General features: G+C 39.2%; 1 protein-coding gene across 1 annotated transcript in view; it reads left to right on the forward strand.

Moving 5' to 3' along the window:
• zbtb20 (zinc finger and BTB domain containing 20) overlaps window positions 1–17,988 on the forward strand; it is a 28,513-nt gene extending 10,525 nt beyond the window's left edge. The window contains exons 2-4 of the mRNA XM_058626978.1: window positions 5,050–5,196; window positions 6,401–7,903; window positions 10,370–17,988. Of these exons, the coding sequence (XP_058482961.1) occupies window positions 6,421–7,903; window positions 10,370–10,905 (2,019 nt within the window). The 5' untranslated portion in view covers window positions 5,050–5,196; window positions 6,401–6,420 and the 3' untranslated portion in view covers window positions 10,906–17,988. The remainder of the gene's footprint in view (window positions 1–5,049; window positions 5,197–6,400; window positions 7,904–10,369) is intronic.

Below are 17,988 nucleotides of genomic sequence, written 5' to 3' on the forward strand. Positions count from 1 at the left end.
TGTTCTCTAAGAACTGCATTCTCATTAGCCAAGGTCCCACACTATCTTCTCGTCACTCGGAACAAAGCATCTTTGTTCTGGTTTATCTGTGAAGAAGAGAAAGTCTGGAGACTCTTGGTTTTCTCTCCAAAATGTAAAGGTACTACTGCTTGTCTTGTTTACTTATATATCATCCAGGCATAGAGGCAAACAAACGCTAGGTATACATGTTTGGTATTTCCCACCAAAGAGAACTGATTAAGCCCTCTTTTATCCTTACACACACGCTACAGACAGAGAAATCCCATGAGCATCTGTGTAGGTACATGAAGATCTCTTAATGGCCTGTGAGGTCCTTTTTTGGAGAGGCGAAATGTCCTTGACACGTGTAGTAGCTGTAGAGAGGCAGTTGCTGTCGACACTTGTGCCTAAATGATAACTCTTGAATTTAGCATTATCTGCTTCGGGGGTTAGAGGTGTTTTGGAGACGATCATATGAGTAGTCAGATGGTTCTTTTTGGTCAAATGCTCATTAACAAAAGCACAGGCATTTGCCAGCTCTAAGATATTCTTGAAACCATCCATCCAAAGTGGGATACTGTCTTTTAAGGGCCTCAAGCCAACAGTGGCTGTCCTCAATGCTCTTTTTGATCCAATACAGTTTGAAGCTTTTCTGATTCACTCATTTATGAATGAATGTTTGTTTGGAGTAGCATATCACTCCATCTGAAAAGGAAAAAAGGAAAATGAGTACTGTACTTGAGCAGTGGTACTGTAGTGTCCATTGTCATTTATTTGCTTGTAGAATTAACATTAAAGATGCACATCTTGTTACATTTCAATAGCTTTATATGGAAATGAATATGTGCAGACAATAGTGTTATTGTGAATTTATTAAAAAAAAAAAAAAAAAAAGCAGTTTTATACTGTTTATATGTTGTCCCCGGTGTGGCGCTTGAAAGCTGTGAGGTAAGAATGGTCCTGCTACGCCTGTTTAGTTGATGAATGAAGACCCAGTTCAAAGTTCAGGAAGACATTTCATGTGGTGATTGTTCTGACAACACTTTGCTCCAAATGTAATTCAAACGCGTCACAGTGTATCAGCAGACATTTGGGCTCATTTTAGAAGCATTACATTGGTGGTGTGGTGTTGAAACTGCACCACACACGCGCACACACACACACACACACACACATTTTCAGTCAAGGGAGAAAATGAAGTCAAAGGAAAAAGAAAACAAAAGTGTGAAAAACTTGGCTCAACTTGTCATCAGCCTACGCGTGCTTGATGATGATGTTCAGTGACTGCTATAAAGGCAAATCAATTAAATTATGAGACGATGAAGCATTTTCTGCTGCTGCTGCTGCTGCTGCTGCTGCTGCTGTTGCTGTTGCTGTGTGATCTGTGTGCATTATTTACTTAACTGGTTAATTGCTGCTAAGCACTATAGACTAATGCAATATGAGACACAGCAATCAAAATAACAAACGTAATCATGCAACAACATAATTAGATGTAGGTGTATTCCGTTTCCTTAAAGAAAACGCGATGTGATTTAATGAATGTTGTTTAATTTCTTTTTGCCAGAAAGTTTGATTGATTGCGTCGAGTTGTAGCTGTAAAAAAATTTTGTCACTGGAGTGAAATGAACGTAAGGTGTTGTTATCATAAACACCTCCAGTTGTCACTCCTCCAATCAACACCTCGTATCTTGATTAAAATTTCCCAGCGTGCTCGCAACACATTCACATTGTCTTCTAAATTACATTAGAGCCCATATTCAAACCATACCATTAAAGCGCGATTTCCAGTAGTTCATATGCTAATGTACTTGGGCTAAATGGATGATTGAAATTAATAATTACAATGTTGGACAGTGGCTGTTAAGCAGTAGTGGCTTCAAACAAATTCAAACATAAATTACTATTAATTAGGTGTAACACAAAACACTCTTGATACGTGCAAATGTGCACCAGATTCATCACAATGCTGTATGTGCACACACATGGAAAGGAGGTTTTTCTAAATGCCCTGTGGTCTTTTTATCTCCAAATTTAAATGTACCTAGGGTGTTGAATATATGTTCCAAGTGTGTGCTGTAAGCAGTATTTGCATATTTAAGATGTATATTATTCACATGGATGGTACTGCTCCTTTCATAAGCATGCTTCTTATGTCTGTTCTCAAACCCATCCCCCATCCTCACCATTTTACCCCCACCCCACCTCACCCTATCTCCCCCCTGATTAACTAATGTCCAATGCGATGCAGCGTCTTTCATGAGCTATAGTCACCTTATGCAGGCAGCTGATTAACCTGGAGTCTGGCTGGTTGAAGTTACAACCTCCATCTCTCTGTCTTAATTTTTGCATGTGTGTGTGTGTGTGAGTGTGTGCCCCCCCCTCCACTCCCACACCCTCTGCCCCTCCTCAGTCTTTGTTGTGGCGGCAGCAGCAGCAGAGCATGCATTGCATTGGCAGTCTGAAGCATTGTGTCTGATTTCCAGCAGACAAACTGACCTCTGGGGATTTATTGACAGCAAACTCCACAGAGGCAGACACAGAGCTGGGAGCATGGAGGCAGTCGGAAAAGGGGCGGAGGGTGTTGGGGAAGGTTTATAGGGAGGGAGAGGAGGGGGGGGCACAGACAGAGAGACAGACAGATGGACGGGGGAGACGGCGAGGGAGTATAAATGTGATGAAACAGGAAACAGGTAGGTAGAGACTGAGATCAATGTGAGAAGGCGGGGGTAAATACACAACTGAATTTGGTATCATGTAAAATTTTGGTTTTTGGTGGAGCCTTGGTGAAGTGAAAGAAAATGGCCGCCTCCTACAAAGATCTAATTAATTTTGAAGGATCATCAGCCCCTTTAGTCCAAGACAGGGTACAGGAGGGAGGGAGGGAGGGAGGGAGACAGACCCCTGGGCTGATTAGAATTCACTGCAGGTAGGCACTGGCTGCTGCTCACCCACTGTGTCACGGCTAAAATGGAATCACTGTTGTGAGTGGCAGTCTGGGCAACTGAAGCCTGCTTCCCCTGGCCTGCTCCTTTGTTGCCAGCATTCACCTCACTTTACCCCTTAGGCAGGTGGATTTACATGTCTGGATTGGCAAAGGAAGGCGGAGAGGGAACATACATGTTTGCATTGTCTAACAGTAACCTCAATAAAGGCCAAAGGCATCAGAATACAGTTAGAGGCAAGGGAAAGAAAAGAAGAAGAAGACATTAATTCCACATTACAGATTCCAACTGCCATTAAAACACCAAGAACAGTTACATCTTGCAGGTAAAAGAGAAGCCTCAAATATTTGTTAATGTAATGTATTCAAGCACACTCACGCGTATTTGTGTGTTATAATACAGGGCAGGTATTAAAATGGTGGTGTCTGTTGGAGGGTATTTACTTTGGCTGGAATTTTGCAATAAAGGGTTAAACCTAGAGCAGTTTATAAGTTAGGCAACCTATTGAACAAGGCTCCTTTTTAGAGTACAGGCTTAGTAAAAGTGTGAAGGGTTTAATTTTGGGCAACTGTTTTAGATTCAGGGGTTGAGGATTTTGAATGTGAAATAATTTATGTTTCCTGAATTAAATGGGAGAACAAACAAGTGTGTGTGTGTGTGTGTGTGTGTGTGTGTGTGTGTGCGTGTGATTTAGTTCCAAAAAAGGATCTGTTTCCGTATTGAGTGATCACCCTCTGCTCCTAAACATGCTATTACTTGTCTATATCTAATCATAAAATTTCTACACTGACAAGAACACAAGCGCATGTCTCGCTGTCAACAGTAATTCTCAAACTGAGGCCTGCAGAGACAATGCAGTCTGAGTACACAGCTTTTTCACTTCATTTCTTTACACTTTAACATCTAGACTTGGGGTTTCTCCATGTTAATCTAAAGTGCAGTTCAATCATAATCTCATTAGATTTTTATTTTTTTTGTATCTTATTTATGGCTTCATTTCGTATTTTGTTACCTTGGCACCACAGATGATCAGCTCTACCACAGGCAAAAAAATTTGTGGTCACTAATTTTCATCCGTTTTTTTTTTGTGGTTTTTTTTAGTGACACGTGTTCTTGTAAATAATAATTAATAAATAAATAAAATAATAATGTGTCACCAACATGTGCAGGTCTGGTCAAATCCCAATCACACTCTTTTCATTCAGAAATGCACTGTAGTTACTGCCATTCCATGCCCCATGTTGTAGCCAGTGAAAAATTATTTAAGACTTTAACTCAGGGTCCTCCACATTTGCGACTCAAACTTCTAAACATTCACATGCCAACATGCTGAGTTATTACCAGTGACTTTCAAAGCCTTATTGTTTGAAACATTCAAAAGCAGTATGACCAACGTAGGCCTAATGCAAGACATACTTTTGAAAAGGACATGTTACATTGGTTCTGTCATTTTTTTTTCACTGCATCTGACCTTAAGTGATACCATGAGTGTGTGTCTATAATGTGGTCATATTTACATAATTTTGTTTTCTGTTTTGAGGTCAGACTTTTGCATACTAATGGGTGTGTATAAGAGCAATTGTGTACAGCTTTTTTTTTTTCTATCATCAGTTCATCACATGCTTAATGTCATTGAATGCCTTTCTTGTGTTTTGAAATGAATGCCTTGTGTGTTCAATATTTCTTTCCCTGTATTCACATCCGCTTTGTGTCTGTGTTCGACATTGTCTTGTTTAATCTCGCTCTTTGTAGTGAGCATGTCTGAAACCTTTTCTAAAACATTTCATCTGTGTAAATTTGTGAGGAATGGAGTTAATTTTTTCCCTGGATGGGTGTGGTTTTTGTTGCCCAGCAGCTCAGATAACTACTAAGAGAAGAGGTGGCTTATTTTCAACCTTGATATTTAATTGGTGGTCATGTGCACACAGGAACGTCCATTCTTCTCGCTTTGAAAACTCTTCACACATCTGTTGCAGCGTGTCTCTGGCAGATATGCTTGTTACTGTGGTTCCTGGTTCATTAAGGGAGTGGCAATATCGACGAGGCATATGTGGCATTAAGATTTGTCTTTGTCTTTTCTCTCCCCCTCCAAACACTGTGGCAGAACAACACAGCATTTGGACTGAGAGGACTGACAGCCTTGCCTATAGCACCCGGCCTCTGATCAGCCATCTCCACCAGCAAACTGAAGCTTGACCCGCACTTCATCACCAGCCACACAAGCATCTTCGTAACAGAACGTCATCTGACTGTGAGTACTGGACCGATTTACTTTTTCCCCCCTTTTTTGTCTCGTTGTGTTTGTAATTAGTTGGAAATAACTAAATGTTTGAAATGATCATGTATGCTTTCTGCTAACACTTCTGCAGGATATTTGATCCAAATTCTCCTAAATTTGGAAGACAAAAAAAAGATTACTGGCGAATAATAGTATCACTGTTAAATTTGTTTCTGTTCATTCAATTTCTCCATTTCTCTCGCGAGTGCCTTCCCTGTACGATAGTTATACAATAGCAGTTTGATATTAAACTGGAGCGCATAAAATCTGCTGTGTTATAATCTCTCAGTAAGGTCGTATTCGGTTCTTAAATTATTCTTGAGCATTTTATGTGCAAAAGAAATTTAATTTAACAGCAACTACGTAAGCCCACCTTTTTCATAATTCCAATACTAAAAGTGATCAAATTTAGACGACAAACACAACAGAGAAGCTTCTTAACTTATCTTACACACCGATCAGCCAGGTCACATTTAGTGTATTCCTAGGATAGTTTGGAAGCACTATCACAGTGAACACATGGCTAACAAAAGAGGCCTGCTGTCCTCTGAGCCCAGTGCACCACCTAATGGTGATTGGAGGAATTTCAGAAATACACACACCACAAGAGAAACTGTTAGTAATTAAATGGGAACCATCTTAATTGTCTTTCACCGTGGTGATGTTGAATGTTCCGAGTTAGCTTGGATACTACATTTATTTCCCATCTGAGTATCTTGTGATTTAAAATTTCCATATCTGAATTATCATTTTAGGAATCCCCTAGTGAGCGATTGAGTGAGTTCGTGAAGGGATTCTGTTATGTTATGTTCATAATATGCACCAATAGTACTAATCATAGGCTTATATTTAAAGTAATTATAGTCATTATAATTGTGGGGTTTTTTTGTGAGTTTGTAAAATGGTTTTTGGTGAGATTGTCTGATATTCTCATAATTATTCTACATCTTGTATTTGTAATTATTTCATTACACAGTTTGTTTGTTTTAAAAAAATCTAATAACAATATATATATATCCATATATATATACATATTTATATGTATATATATATATATAACTTGATATATGCTATTGTTCAGAAATATTCTACATTCTGGGCATACTGTGCATTTAAGCAAGTTAAATAATGGGATTATACACGTTTTAAAGTTAGTTTTGTTTCTCCCTGTTTGCAGGTGACATCAGTTGCAAGGGGATGACCGAGCGCATTCATAACATCAATCTCCACAACTTCAGCAATTCTGTACTCGAGACCCTCAATGAGCAGCGCAACCGTGGGCACTTCTGTGACGTGACTGTTCGGATCCATGGAAGTATGCTGCGAGCTCACCGGTGCGTGCTGGCTGCTGGAAGCCCCTTCTTTCAGGACAAGCTGCTCTTGGGCTACAGCGACATTGAGATCCCGTCTGTGGTCTCAGTGCAATCCATCCAAAAGCTGATTGACTTTATGTACAGTGGGATTCTACGGGTATCTCAATCAGAAGCCCTGCAGATCCTTACTGCTGCCAGCATCCTTCAGATCAAGACCGTTATTGATGAGTGCACCCGTATCGTGTCCCAGAATGTGGGCCTGCCTGGGCCGGGAGGGTTTCCTGTTATACCAGGAGACTCTGGTCAGGAAACACCCCGTGGCACACCAGAGTCTGGCACCTCTGGGCCCAGCAGTGACGCAGAGTCAGGTTATATGCAAGCAACATCACAGCAAAGCATGGATCGTGCATACACATCACTGTACACCTACCCTGGCCTCTCTCTGCAGAACGGCACCCGCGAGCGCCCCCTTTACATTAACCCTCTGTCAACAAACTACGATTCATCTCTCAGCACTCAGAAGGACCAGCAGTCTCAAGATCCGCCCTGGATGAACCGCATCCAGCAGGTTGATCGCTTCATCTCCACAGCAGAGTCCACTCACTGCCGCAAGCAAACCCGACCGGTACGCATACAAACAGGAGAGATGCACATAAAGCAGGAGGCTGAAGACGAGTACACCTGCTACGATAATTTGGGGGACTGCCAGGACGACACTGACCATACAGAGGGTGTAGAGAGTGAATCCAAGGTTGAAAGTTTTGACTCAGGAGTGAGCTCCTCCATCAGTACTGAGCCAGACGCAATGGAGCAGCAGCCGTACCAGACGAGCTTTGGGAGTGGTGAAGGACACCAAGGTGAAGGAGCTCCAGTGCAGATAGAGGTCAATGACTCGTCCCCGGAGCAAGTGCAAGAAATAGAGGACGGGGAAACATCCCACAGCACTAGTGACAGTAGCATGATACAGCCCCTGTCCAACTCAGTCATGTCCCAGTCCCTGCCAAGTGCCCCGCACTACATGCGCCAGACAGACACACACACCAGCAATCTGAGGATGTCGATCACCGTGACCAGCAATTCCCAAGTGATAGGCGCTGCTGGAAGCACCTTCCTTCCCACACTCTTTCCTACACAGCCGGCTAGAGACACACCTTTCCGTTACCTTTCTGCCCAGCAGCAACAGTTTGTGCCAGTGCCGCCTCCTGCATTGCCATCATTCCCAAACCCAATGTCGGTACCGCAAGGTCAACAGCAACAGGCTGGAGTAGGAATTGGTCAGGGGGAAAAGAAGCCCTATGAATGCACTCTCTGCAGTAAAACCTTTACTGCAAAACAGAACTACGTCAAACACATGTTTGTTCATACCGGTAAGTCAAAATGTCTCATATATTTTATTAAAGTTAACAAGCTTTGTTTAATTATAGTGGTGTTATTTGTTGTGACGGCAGCACATTGCTATACTTGAGATTATACAACCAGCCTCAGACACAGACACTCGCCCTTGCTGGAAACATGGCTGCCAGCACAAGGAAAGGGACATTTTAGCCACTTTACCAAAGGCTCACCCAACAAAATCCATGCCTGCTTAAGACTACAGTATCTTAAGAATATGCTCAACCACTTTACTGCTCCATTAGACACACGCGTGCGACTAGAAACTGAAATTTGTGTTGCTTTGTAAGCCTCTCGCTCTCCGCACCAAATTCCATTGAGAAAATCCGTGATTTTACATCACGGCACAGAGAAGGTGTTGATCCACTGCTGCTGCCGCCGTCTGTGTTATTTTGTGAGTTTGGTGTTTGAAGTCCTTTGTTTGAAGTTATCAAAGTGACTCACACTTAACATAACAAACTTACACGTAAAGCAGCAGGTTTTACATTCCCGCATGCAAAAAAAAATGCTGATATCTTTGGTTCAGGGGAGTTTCCAACCAGGAAAGGTTGTCTAACGACAAGATGGAGCAGCAAACATATTCATGTAGCATATGATATCATAGACTTAAGACGGTGTGGATTCACTTAGGTGAGCCTTTGATTATAATCTGGCTTTCTGTGTCTCCGTTGGCTGCCATGTTTTCACTGAGGGTGAACGTTTGTGCCTCAGACTGGTGCACAGCGATGGTGGTGTGCTGGGCCACACGTGCAGCAGTGGGCATGTATCAGTACCTCATGCAGCCACACCTTAAGATACCTTAACTCTTCACTCATTTTGCTTTAAGTCTTAACATTGTGCAGTTTTAATTCAACTTGCAGTAGCTTGTACTATGTTTCCAAAAATGAAAAATTGATGCCTGTCTTTATCCTCTTCTGCTGGTGAAAATTGGTGTTAATATAGATTGAGTGAATATATAATATTATATTGAATAATGTAGATTGCGTTGCTCATTGATCATATTTGGGAAAAGTGTTAAACACACAACCTCAAAATCCACATTTTAGGTCTCAGTTTACTATTATCTATCATTTGACTTATTGGTCAGTAGTTTGCTCATTATTATGCTTTCAAAAAACCAGCACTGAGAGCCTTATTAATCATAAACTGAAGAAATAATCATCACAGAAAGAACAAATTAGATATCATACAATTAGATGATCTCATAAAAAAGTGCCTCCTGAAATAGCCATTATTATTCATTAAAATTCATTGCTTGGACTGAACACCGCTCTTAAAATCTATCTATCTGAAACTATCAGTTTTCTTCACCTCAGTTGTTTGGAGCAAAATGATGACATGTTGAAAGGGAAAGTCACTGATTGATCACTTCCATTGACTAGATCAGAATGTCCTGCAGAATAAATATCATCTAAGATGAAAACAAAAACAAAAAAACAATATCAGTATGCCGTTCCATCAGATTGCCAAACCCAACAATCATTAATAAGCAGTGAAAATTCAATCACTCAATTTGGGTGATGTTTTGATAATTATACTTTGCTCATTTGATATTTTATAGACAAAAGCAATAACTGAAATTTTGAAAAAGGGAAAAAAAAAAAAAAAAATCAATCATGAAAAAGAAATACTTCCCACAGAGCACATCACAGAGCATTAAAACTGAAATTATTGGTTTCTTTCAATCAAAGCAGGTATAGCTGCACATTCATTCATTCACTCTGCAGTAGATAAACAGGACTTCATTAAGTTGCCCAGTTTGCTGTGTTATCAGTCTCGTCCTCTACTTATTAATAATACAATACAATACTTATAATTGTTAGTATGTTAATGCTATATTTTGCAACCTATAATGTCAGTAGAGAAAATTATGTATAAAAATGAGATTAAATCTTAGCAAACTCACAAACATACCAAATAGGGGCATAAATGATTTGATTCCCAATCACGAGAAGAAGTAACACTGTGTGTGTGTGTGTGTGTGTAAAATGCTGCATATTTCATATCAAAGATTTGACCACAAATTTTAATATTGCAGTGAACGTCCTAAATCAAGGTGACTGTCACACTGACGCGATAAATAGATGAAGTTAAATCAGTGTCGAGGCAGGAAATGCAAAGTTTAAAGAGTAAAGTGAGAGGAGTGGGATTCAGCACAAAGACTTTCGTTTTCACATCAATGGTGGTGAATATGACACATTTTTCTGAAACCCATTCAGTAATACTGTGTGGAAGAAAACATGCGACACCAGTGTTATACTACGAGGTTTCTATCTTTTAAATGTTCAGAAATGGTTTTTCAAAAATTCCTTATGAATGTTAATGCATTTTATTGTTTTTTTTTTATCTATGACATTTATGTAAACAACCCTTAAATGAATCCCCTTCATCTAATTCTTTTTTTTTCTTTTCTTTTTCTTTTTTTTTGCATGTAAATCCAGGTGAGAAGCCTCATCAGTGCAGCATCTGCTGGCGCTCATTCTCCCTGAAGGATTACTTAATCAAACACATGGTGACACACACAGGGGTGCGGGCCTACCAGTGCAGCATCTGCAACAAGCGTTTCACCCAGAAGAGCTCTCTCAATGTCCACATGCGGCTGCACCGTGGAGAGAAATCCTATGAATGCTACATCTGCAAGAAGAAGTTCTCACACAAGACCCTGCTGGAGAGGCACATGGCCCTGCACAGCACAGGCAGCGCCATCACGGGGCTGTCGGTGAGCGCAACCACCCCTGGCCCCGTCTCCATTCCCATGCCCATGGCTGTCCCCGAGCCTGGGGCTGGAGTGGTGGCACTCGCCATGCCAGTGAGTGGAGGTGCTGGAGTAGGGGCTGGGGTTGGAACAGGAGTGGGTGTAGCTGCAGAAGCGAGCTGCCAAGAAGGGACCACCTACGTGTGCTCCGTCTGCCCTGCCAAGTTCGACCAAATGGAGCACTTCAATGACCACATGCGAATGCATGTCTCCGATGGATAAGTACAAATAGATAAACTTCTTTCAAAAAGAATGACAAACAAAATGGCACTAGATTTTCCTTTTCTTATTTTGAGGTATGAAGAGTAATGAGTATAGACACTGGCACATTAAGTTTCCCAAAAAAAAAAAAAAAAGATTTTTTTTTTTTTTTTTTTTTTCTGTTATTCTAAAAGAAAAAAAAGATGGTGGCCTTAAGGCTTAGTAGTTTGATATTGATCTACTGGATGGATCCTAACTACAGGCCTCTAAATGTATGCTTTCCTAAAAATACTGATTTATGTGTTGAACACTACCGAAAGGCCTACGAAAGAAACACATACACACAAACACACCTGTAGTGTAGACATGTCTGAGTGCATATACATGTGCATTTATGTCGGAGTGTTTGTGTATTCCCATGTATCTGTCTGCGTGTGCATGCGTGTGTGTGTGTGTGTGTGTGTGTGTGTGTTTGTGTGTGCATTGCCATGAAACCTAAATCATGGCACTTATAAAACCATGCTGACCAGTTTGGAACCTAAAGATGTCCAAGCTTACTGTGGTATAATTTACAACGACAATAACGAAAAAAAAAAAAATATCATCTGGGGTTGGGCTAAATATTCCCTCTAAGAATACTGATGGTCACAAGATTGCCTTCTTATGTAAAATAAAAAAAAATGAGAATAGTTCATTTGACACTGGGTTTTATTTATTCCCATGGTATTAAGGGATTATAATGCAGCTGTTGTCAAGGTACCAATTTCAATCATTTTATTGAAATGTAACTTCCTGTCCATGGTGACTGAGACAAATATTTCTCATCTGTTTTGTAATTGTCCATGCATTTTGACGGTTTACTAAATTAAGGTGTGTTGACGAGACAGTATTTGAGCAAAAATACTTTTCTTGTTTTTCTGAAGTTCGGAGTTTAACTCATTTGCATACACTGCCACTAATATCTTAAAAGACTGTTAAGGCTATATAGTAGACCTCTTCCATTTCAAAACATACAAAAAGAGAAGAAGTCTTTTCTTTTTTTGCTGATGGTTTTTCATTTAGCCTTTTCCATTCACAGTTATGGCAGCCTGGAATATGCGACTAAACTCTCTCCTTCACGATTGCTGCTCCTCAACTTGCACCTGACTGTTATGGGAAGTCGATCAAAAAGAGGATTTATCACTTATATTATTGTTGTCACTGAGAAGCCCACATGGGTCTCATTTGATAATCAAATTATTATCCTGGGGGGGGTGGGGGGTGGGTTAGGCAATTTGTTGATTGGAAAAGTGTTAAAAGGGGGGAGAATTTAATTTAAATCAAATTTGAATCAGAAATAAAAGCCCCTTTGTACACTGTTCCTTACAATTGCAAGGCTATTTCAGCAGTTGGGAGCGACATGTAAATGCATTAGTCATTATGTGTCGGCTCTCCCTGAAGGCTCAAATGGCAGCGCAATGTTATGAAAGGAAATACAGTATCAAAGCAACACAAGTAGCTCCATTGATTGATACAGTGCTGTTTTCGTGATATACCGCAAGTTGCAGATGGATTTTCTATGCGATAGTATACATTCCTGAATTTTTCTAAAAAATTAGACACGGCATGTACAGGCGAGATTTGGAAAGCTAGTGTGCACAAGTTGTCATCCACGCATCACATCACTTAAGGCTCATTTCTAATATTTGATATTTGTTTTGCTTTGCTTTTTTATCCAAATTAGGACACTCACTCTCTCTCTCTCTCTTTCTCTCTCTCTCTCACACACACACTCAACTGCCTGCAACTGCAATCCGAAGGATTTGCTTGTTTATGTGAGCGAACACTTTCGTAGTTGTATTGTTAAAAGAATAACTAACTGCATACAGCAGGTCTTAAAAAGGCCACTGCTGTAGTTAAAAAAAAAAGTGCTACTTTGCACATTTTCTTAAAATGCCTGTGCTTAATATTTAATCATTTTTCCTTAAATGAACTTCTATGATTTTCTTTTATTCAATTTCAAAGGAAAAAAAAAAAACAACAGCAACATTTTTTTAAATCTTGATAAGTGGACTGCATTATTTTCTTGCATATATGTTGCACTGCTTAAACCAATAAGTGCACTACTGTTAACAGAGATATTATAGTTTTAGAAAAGATTTTTTTAATCTAACATTTGGTTGTAGAGTTCACACGTAGTAGAATAGCTTTGTTTCGATTAATTCATTAAGTAATTCAGTGGTTCTTGGCTTTCGTTATTGCTTGCGGTTACCTACAGTTAAATATGCTTGTGGCGTGTTAATGCAAGCATTTATTTTCATTTAAATCTGTACCGTTACGTGTGCTCGTCTATGTTTTCAATTTTTTTAATTCATTTTTTCAGGGGGGGTGGGGGGGGCCCAGTCCCCTGTAAGTTTATTCAGTTGCATTTCTTTAGACAAACAGAGCAAAATTTTCCTGTGGGAACATCCAAGCCAAACAACATTTAACAGTAAAACAGCAGTAATAATAAACACAGCTCCCACCCAACTCCGTTGGCGGAGTTAATAATAGTCACTATATTCTCAGTGGCTATATATATATTATAATACATTTATGATGTGTGTGTGTATGTGTGTGTGTGTGTGTGTGTGTGTGTGTGTAACATAAATGATATGTGTGTGTCCTAGAACAACTTTTTGTGTGTTAAAAGGTGCAGAGGGGATGGAATGCAGCTTCTTTGATATCTGTCTGTCACTTGTGCACAGTTGTGTCCCTTCCTTAGTGATTGTGTGTGTGTCTGTGAGTGTCTGTGTGTGGTATATAGCCTAATCAAACTGTTGATAAGTGGAATATCTGAACTGTAGGGCTTCCTTTGCAATATGCAGCACAGGTACTATATGAGACGCGGCTCTCCAAACCTCGCCGGTCTAATCTGGCAGGCAAACTGCAACGTTTGTGGTGAGGTTTGACTAAAGGTGACTTTGGAGAGGGTTGTGTCGAGCGATTTGATGCTAAATTTCATGTAACCCGCTACTAGGTTTCAGATCCGTGTGTAGTCGGTGTGAGGTGAGGTGATTCAGCTGGAGGGATTCTGATTTCTCCTTTAAAAAAGAAAAAGAAAAAAAAAGACTACAAATGAGAACCACACTGAAAAAAGCATGAGGTCAGTCCTCAGTAAAAGTAGCACATTATTGAACATTTGATTGGGCCTGTGTGTGGGTATGGTGTGCATATAAGCCTAAACTGTATGGTTCCTGTTTGTAGCTGTCGTTGCCAGGATGGCAATATTGCTGCATGCTAGTGCTATATTTGTCTCTACACAGCACGTGGAGGGTAATCTCATGCCTTAACAGACAATGCACTAAATAGAATATGTAAGCAACTGCCAACATCTCTCTCCAACAGTATTGCCACATGTATGGCACACAGCTCATGATGTTGGTGTTTGTTGTCTGTTCAGTACCAAGTTAAACACTGCCAAACAAACATCATCACGTCTTTAAAAGCAAAGGCAGAGACATTAGTTGGATCGATTTCAGTGTAACTGTATGTAATCAGTAACCTAGCATTCCTTCATGACACCGAAAATTTTACATATTTTGTGTAAACACATATATCAAATGCACTATTGACTGTAGCTAGATGAGTACAACCAGCTTTGTGGTATCTTTGGTCTAAATAGTAGGTAAAGTAGCTCGATGTTGGTTTTTTATTTTTGTTGGTTTCCTTTTTTGGGTTTGTAATTTCCGAAGTACACAATCAATTGTTTTACTATCCTTTTCCCCCTTTTTTGTGTGTTTTTTGGACAAACAAAAGTAGCCAGTCTCAACATCGTCTGGATGAGGGCTTACAACGTGTCCCATCGTCAGTTGACGTCTTGTATCATAAGGTGTTTGATAGCAGAGCAGGCTCAGAGGGGGAAGTACCAGTGTGTCATAAGTCATTAGCATCACATGCTCTTCACTGTCCATAGTTATATATTCCTTATTATGCTTCAGCTACTCGTGATGGTGCTTAATTCTCTTTTCTCAGTGGTGCAAAAAAAAAATCGGTTAAAAATTGTTGAAGCGTTGCAACAGTATCCAAAAAATAAGTCCTTTTCTCAACCGTGCTTCTTCTAGTAGTTAGTTTTTGTTTAAAAAAGAAAAATACATAAATAAAGCCTAGACTTTATGTTTGCCGAGTGTACGCATTTTTCCAGAACAAAACATGTTGAAACGTAGAGAATAGCCTTGAGCCTGCAACTGTTTGTACTGTGTTTCAAATATATTACTGTTCATGTTTTGTTTATCTTAGTGTAGAGACATACGGTCTACAGTACATTGTTGTCCTTCTTGCAGTATGTTTAATTCATTGTTATTCTTCTTTATTTCAGACTTCTTCCTGCTTTTTTCTGGTGATCATAGTGGTGTTGTTTATACATGCATAGCTTCACAGGACTGGATAAAGGTTAGTCAGTTATTCAGTAATATTTCACAATGTACTATATATATGCATATATACATATAAATATATTCTTTGCGTTGAGATGAAAACAAGGAAACGGAAAATAGTAATGGCGAGGGTTATGTTGAGATGTAAAGAACAGGTTCATTTTTCTTCTGATAAGCATGTGTCTCTCTCGCGTGTTCGTCTCTCAGTCTGTCTCCACACGTTCTAAGTCACATGTCTCGAAAGCATGAATAACGTTAGGAATAGAACACGGAAAAAACACAAATACCGTTTGTTCAGATAATACTTAAACTGCATTCTTCTTCTTCTTCTTCTTCTTTTTTTTTTCGTCCGTCAACAGAACACATACGAATGAAATAGTCTTACGAATATACTATACATATATACATATATATATATTTAAATATCAGCATCTCCACACAGATAATAAATGCATTTTTTCAGATAGTTTGATACAGACATGATTGCAGCGAGAGTATGGGATCTAGGGAATATGCCTATCAAGTGCCTATCAGTACATACAGCAACTATACAGAATATTCATAGTTTTTCTCTCCTACATTGCACAGATACAGTATATACACAATGGTCTATTAAAAATATACTATTTATACTATTTCTGCTAAAAACCTGGTGATTGTGAGTGCATCCTAACAGAACCCTTTAACATACCTGAAATGTTCTATACATATACAGTAAAGGCTACATCTGCAAGCTTTATTTTTTGACCTTACATTTATGCAGTCTGGAGGATTCAAAGATGTAAAATAAAAATATACATTTATGAGGATTATATAGTAATTCATCGTCTGAAATTGGAATGGCCATTTCTTTTTTTTTTTGTCGCCCCGTTGCTCTGATTGATATTGGGGAGTTTTAATTTCAGTTTTTTTTGCCATTTGCAAACAAGCCATATACTGTACTGTACTGTATGTTTCTGGGGGGGAAAGGGCAGTGGCACTTAATGAACAGCAGAGGGAGCCACACGTCAACTGAAAGGGGTGAAGTTAACTTTGACCTGCCATAACTAAGTCGAATTCCACATTGAATCTTTGGATATTTTAGATTTGCATTGTGGTGAATTCGTCACACGAGTAATTCAATCTATAGACTGGCAGAAGTTTTAAAGTACACGATGTGTCCTTTGACCCTCGGTGACAGGCTCTTCAGGCCGCTGCCCGGCTTCCCCACAATGATCGATAAAGTTTTATCCGACAGCCTTGTTGTTTAAGTACAGCTTGAAATTGTAAAGGGCAAGCAACGGGGGGGGGGAAAAAAGAGGTGGTCATTAAACGTTAGAGTAGATTTTATAACGACTACTTGGAGGCAAAAATGAGATTGCAAATTAAAAGTCCTGGCTACAGATAAACACACACACATACACACACACGCACACACGCAGAATTCAAAGGTATTTTAGGTGGTGAAAACAAAACTAAAAGCAAAAACTGTAGATGAGAAAACCATAAATCAGGTTTCAGGGCTGAGTGGCTGCTGGATGAAAAGATTTTTGGGGATGGCGTATTTTTCTGTCCCCTGTGGACTAATTACCACATTTTTCTCTGTAACCTTCTCCAGCCTAGTTACTGTGCCAAATTTAGAAGGAAAAAAAAAAAAAAAGGACCACTTTTTTAATTATATCACTATTGTTAAATTGGATATTTGAGCCAAGCATGAGAAGAGAAAATGAAAAAAAGAAAAAAAACATGTCTTACAAGTTTTAAAAAGAAGTTTTTTCCAAAAAAAAAAAAAATCACACAAAAGAAAATGATTGCCTTTATTTTGGATCTTTAAATCCTCCGTAAGAAAGTAGCCTCGTGTTCAAATAAATAGGAGAAAACAGCTATGATTAACAGATACAATTTTGACGACTCAGTTTCATAGACCTTTAACGTTAAAATGGAGCATTAATAATGTAGGCAATGTGATACAGCTAGTCCCTGTCATCCAACTGTCACACTTTGACACACAAACAGCATCTTATTCCAGATTTTTTTTTTTTTTAATTTTCAGCTTCACACACACACACACACACACACTCAGTGAAGCAGCTGTTCAGATTTTAAACTATGACTCAGCTAAACTAAGCTATAACAACATCTAGATGATATTCACTATGTTGCTTTCTCCGAACATGCAGTGATTACACTACTCTGATGAGGTTTTCAGTGAAACTCCTTCATCAGGTAACTCCCAGCTCTCAGTACAAATGAAGCATGCAGTCCCGACTACGCAGTTTTCTTCCTGTTGGGGAACACTTTTGATTTTGAACAGAACTATATTTTGATCGTCTCAGTATCAATGGTTCAGTATCCCTTCTTTTTTTTTGTTTTTGACTAAATATTGAGTCCCTCTTTGTGTCCCTCTTGCTGTAGTCTTTTTATTATCATCATTATTATTATTATTATTATTATTATCATTATTTTTGGCTTGAGGACATTCAAAATGTGCCGCAGCAAAACTAAAAATGTGCATTCCTGTTCAAGTCCAGAACATTCCAACTCCTAGTCTGGCATTCATCTTCCAAACATAAATAACCGAATATTCACAAAAAGGAAAATATTCCAGTCATTTTAAACATCTGTTGGAGATTGAATTATTTAGTAGCAAGCATTGCCCGTCACATTAAAATAGACGAATATTTATATTTCCCCCCTTAAAAAAAAAAGAAAAAGAAAAAAAATGTTTTTA

This window comes from Solea solea, chromosome 4, assembly GCF_958295425.1.
Source record: "Solea solea chromosome 4, fSolSol10.1, whole genome shotgun sequence".
Lineage (NCBI taxonomy): Eukaryota > Metazoa > Chordata > Actinopteri > Pleuronectiformes > Soleidae > Solea > Solea solea.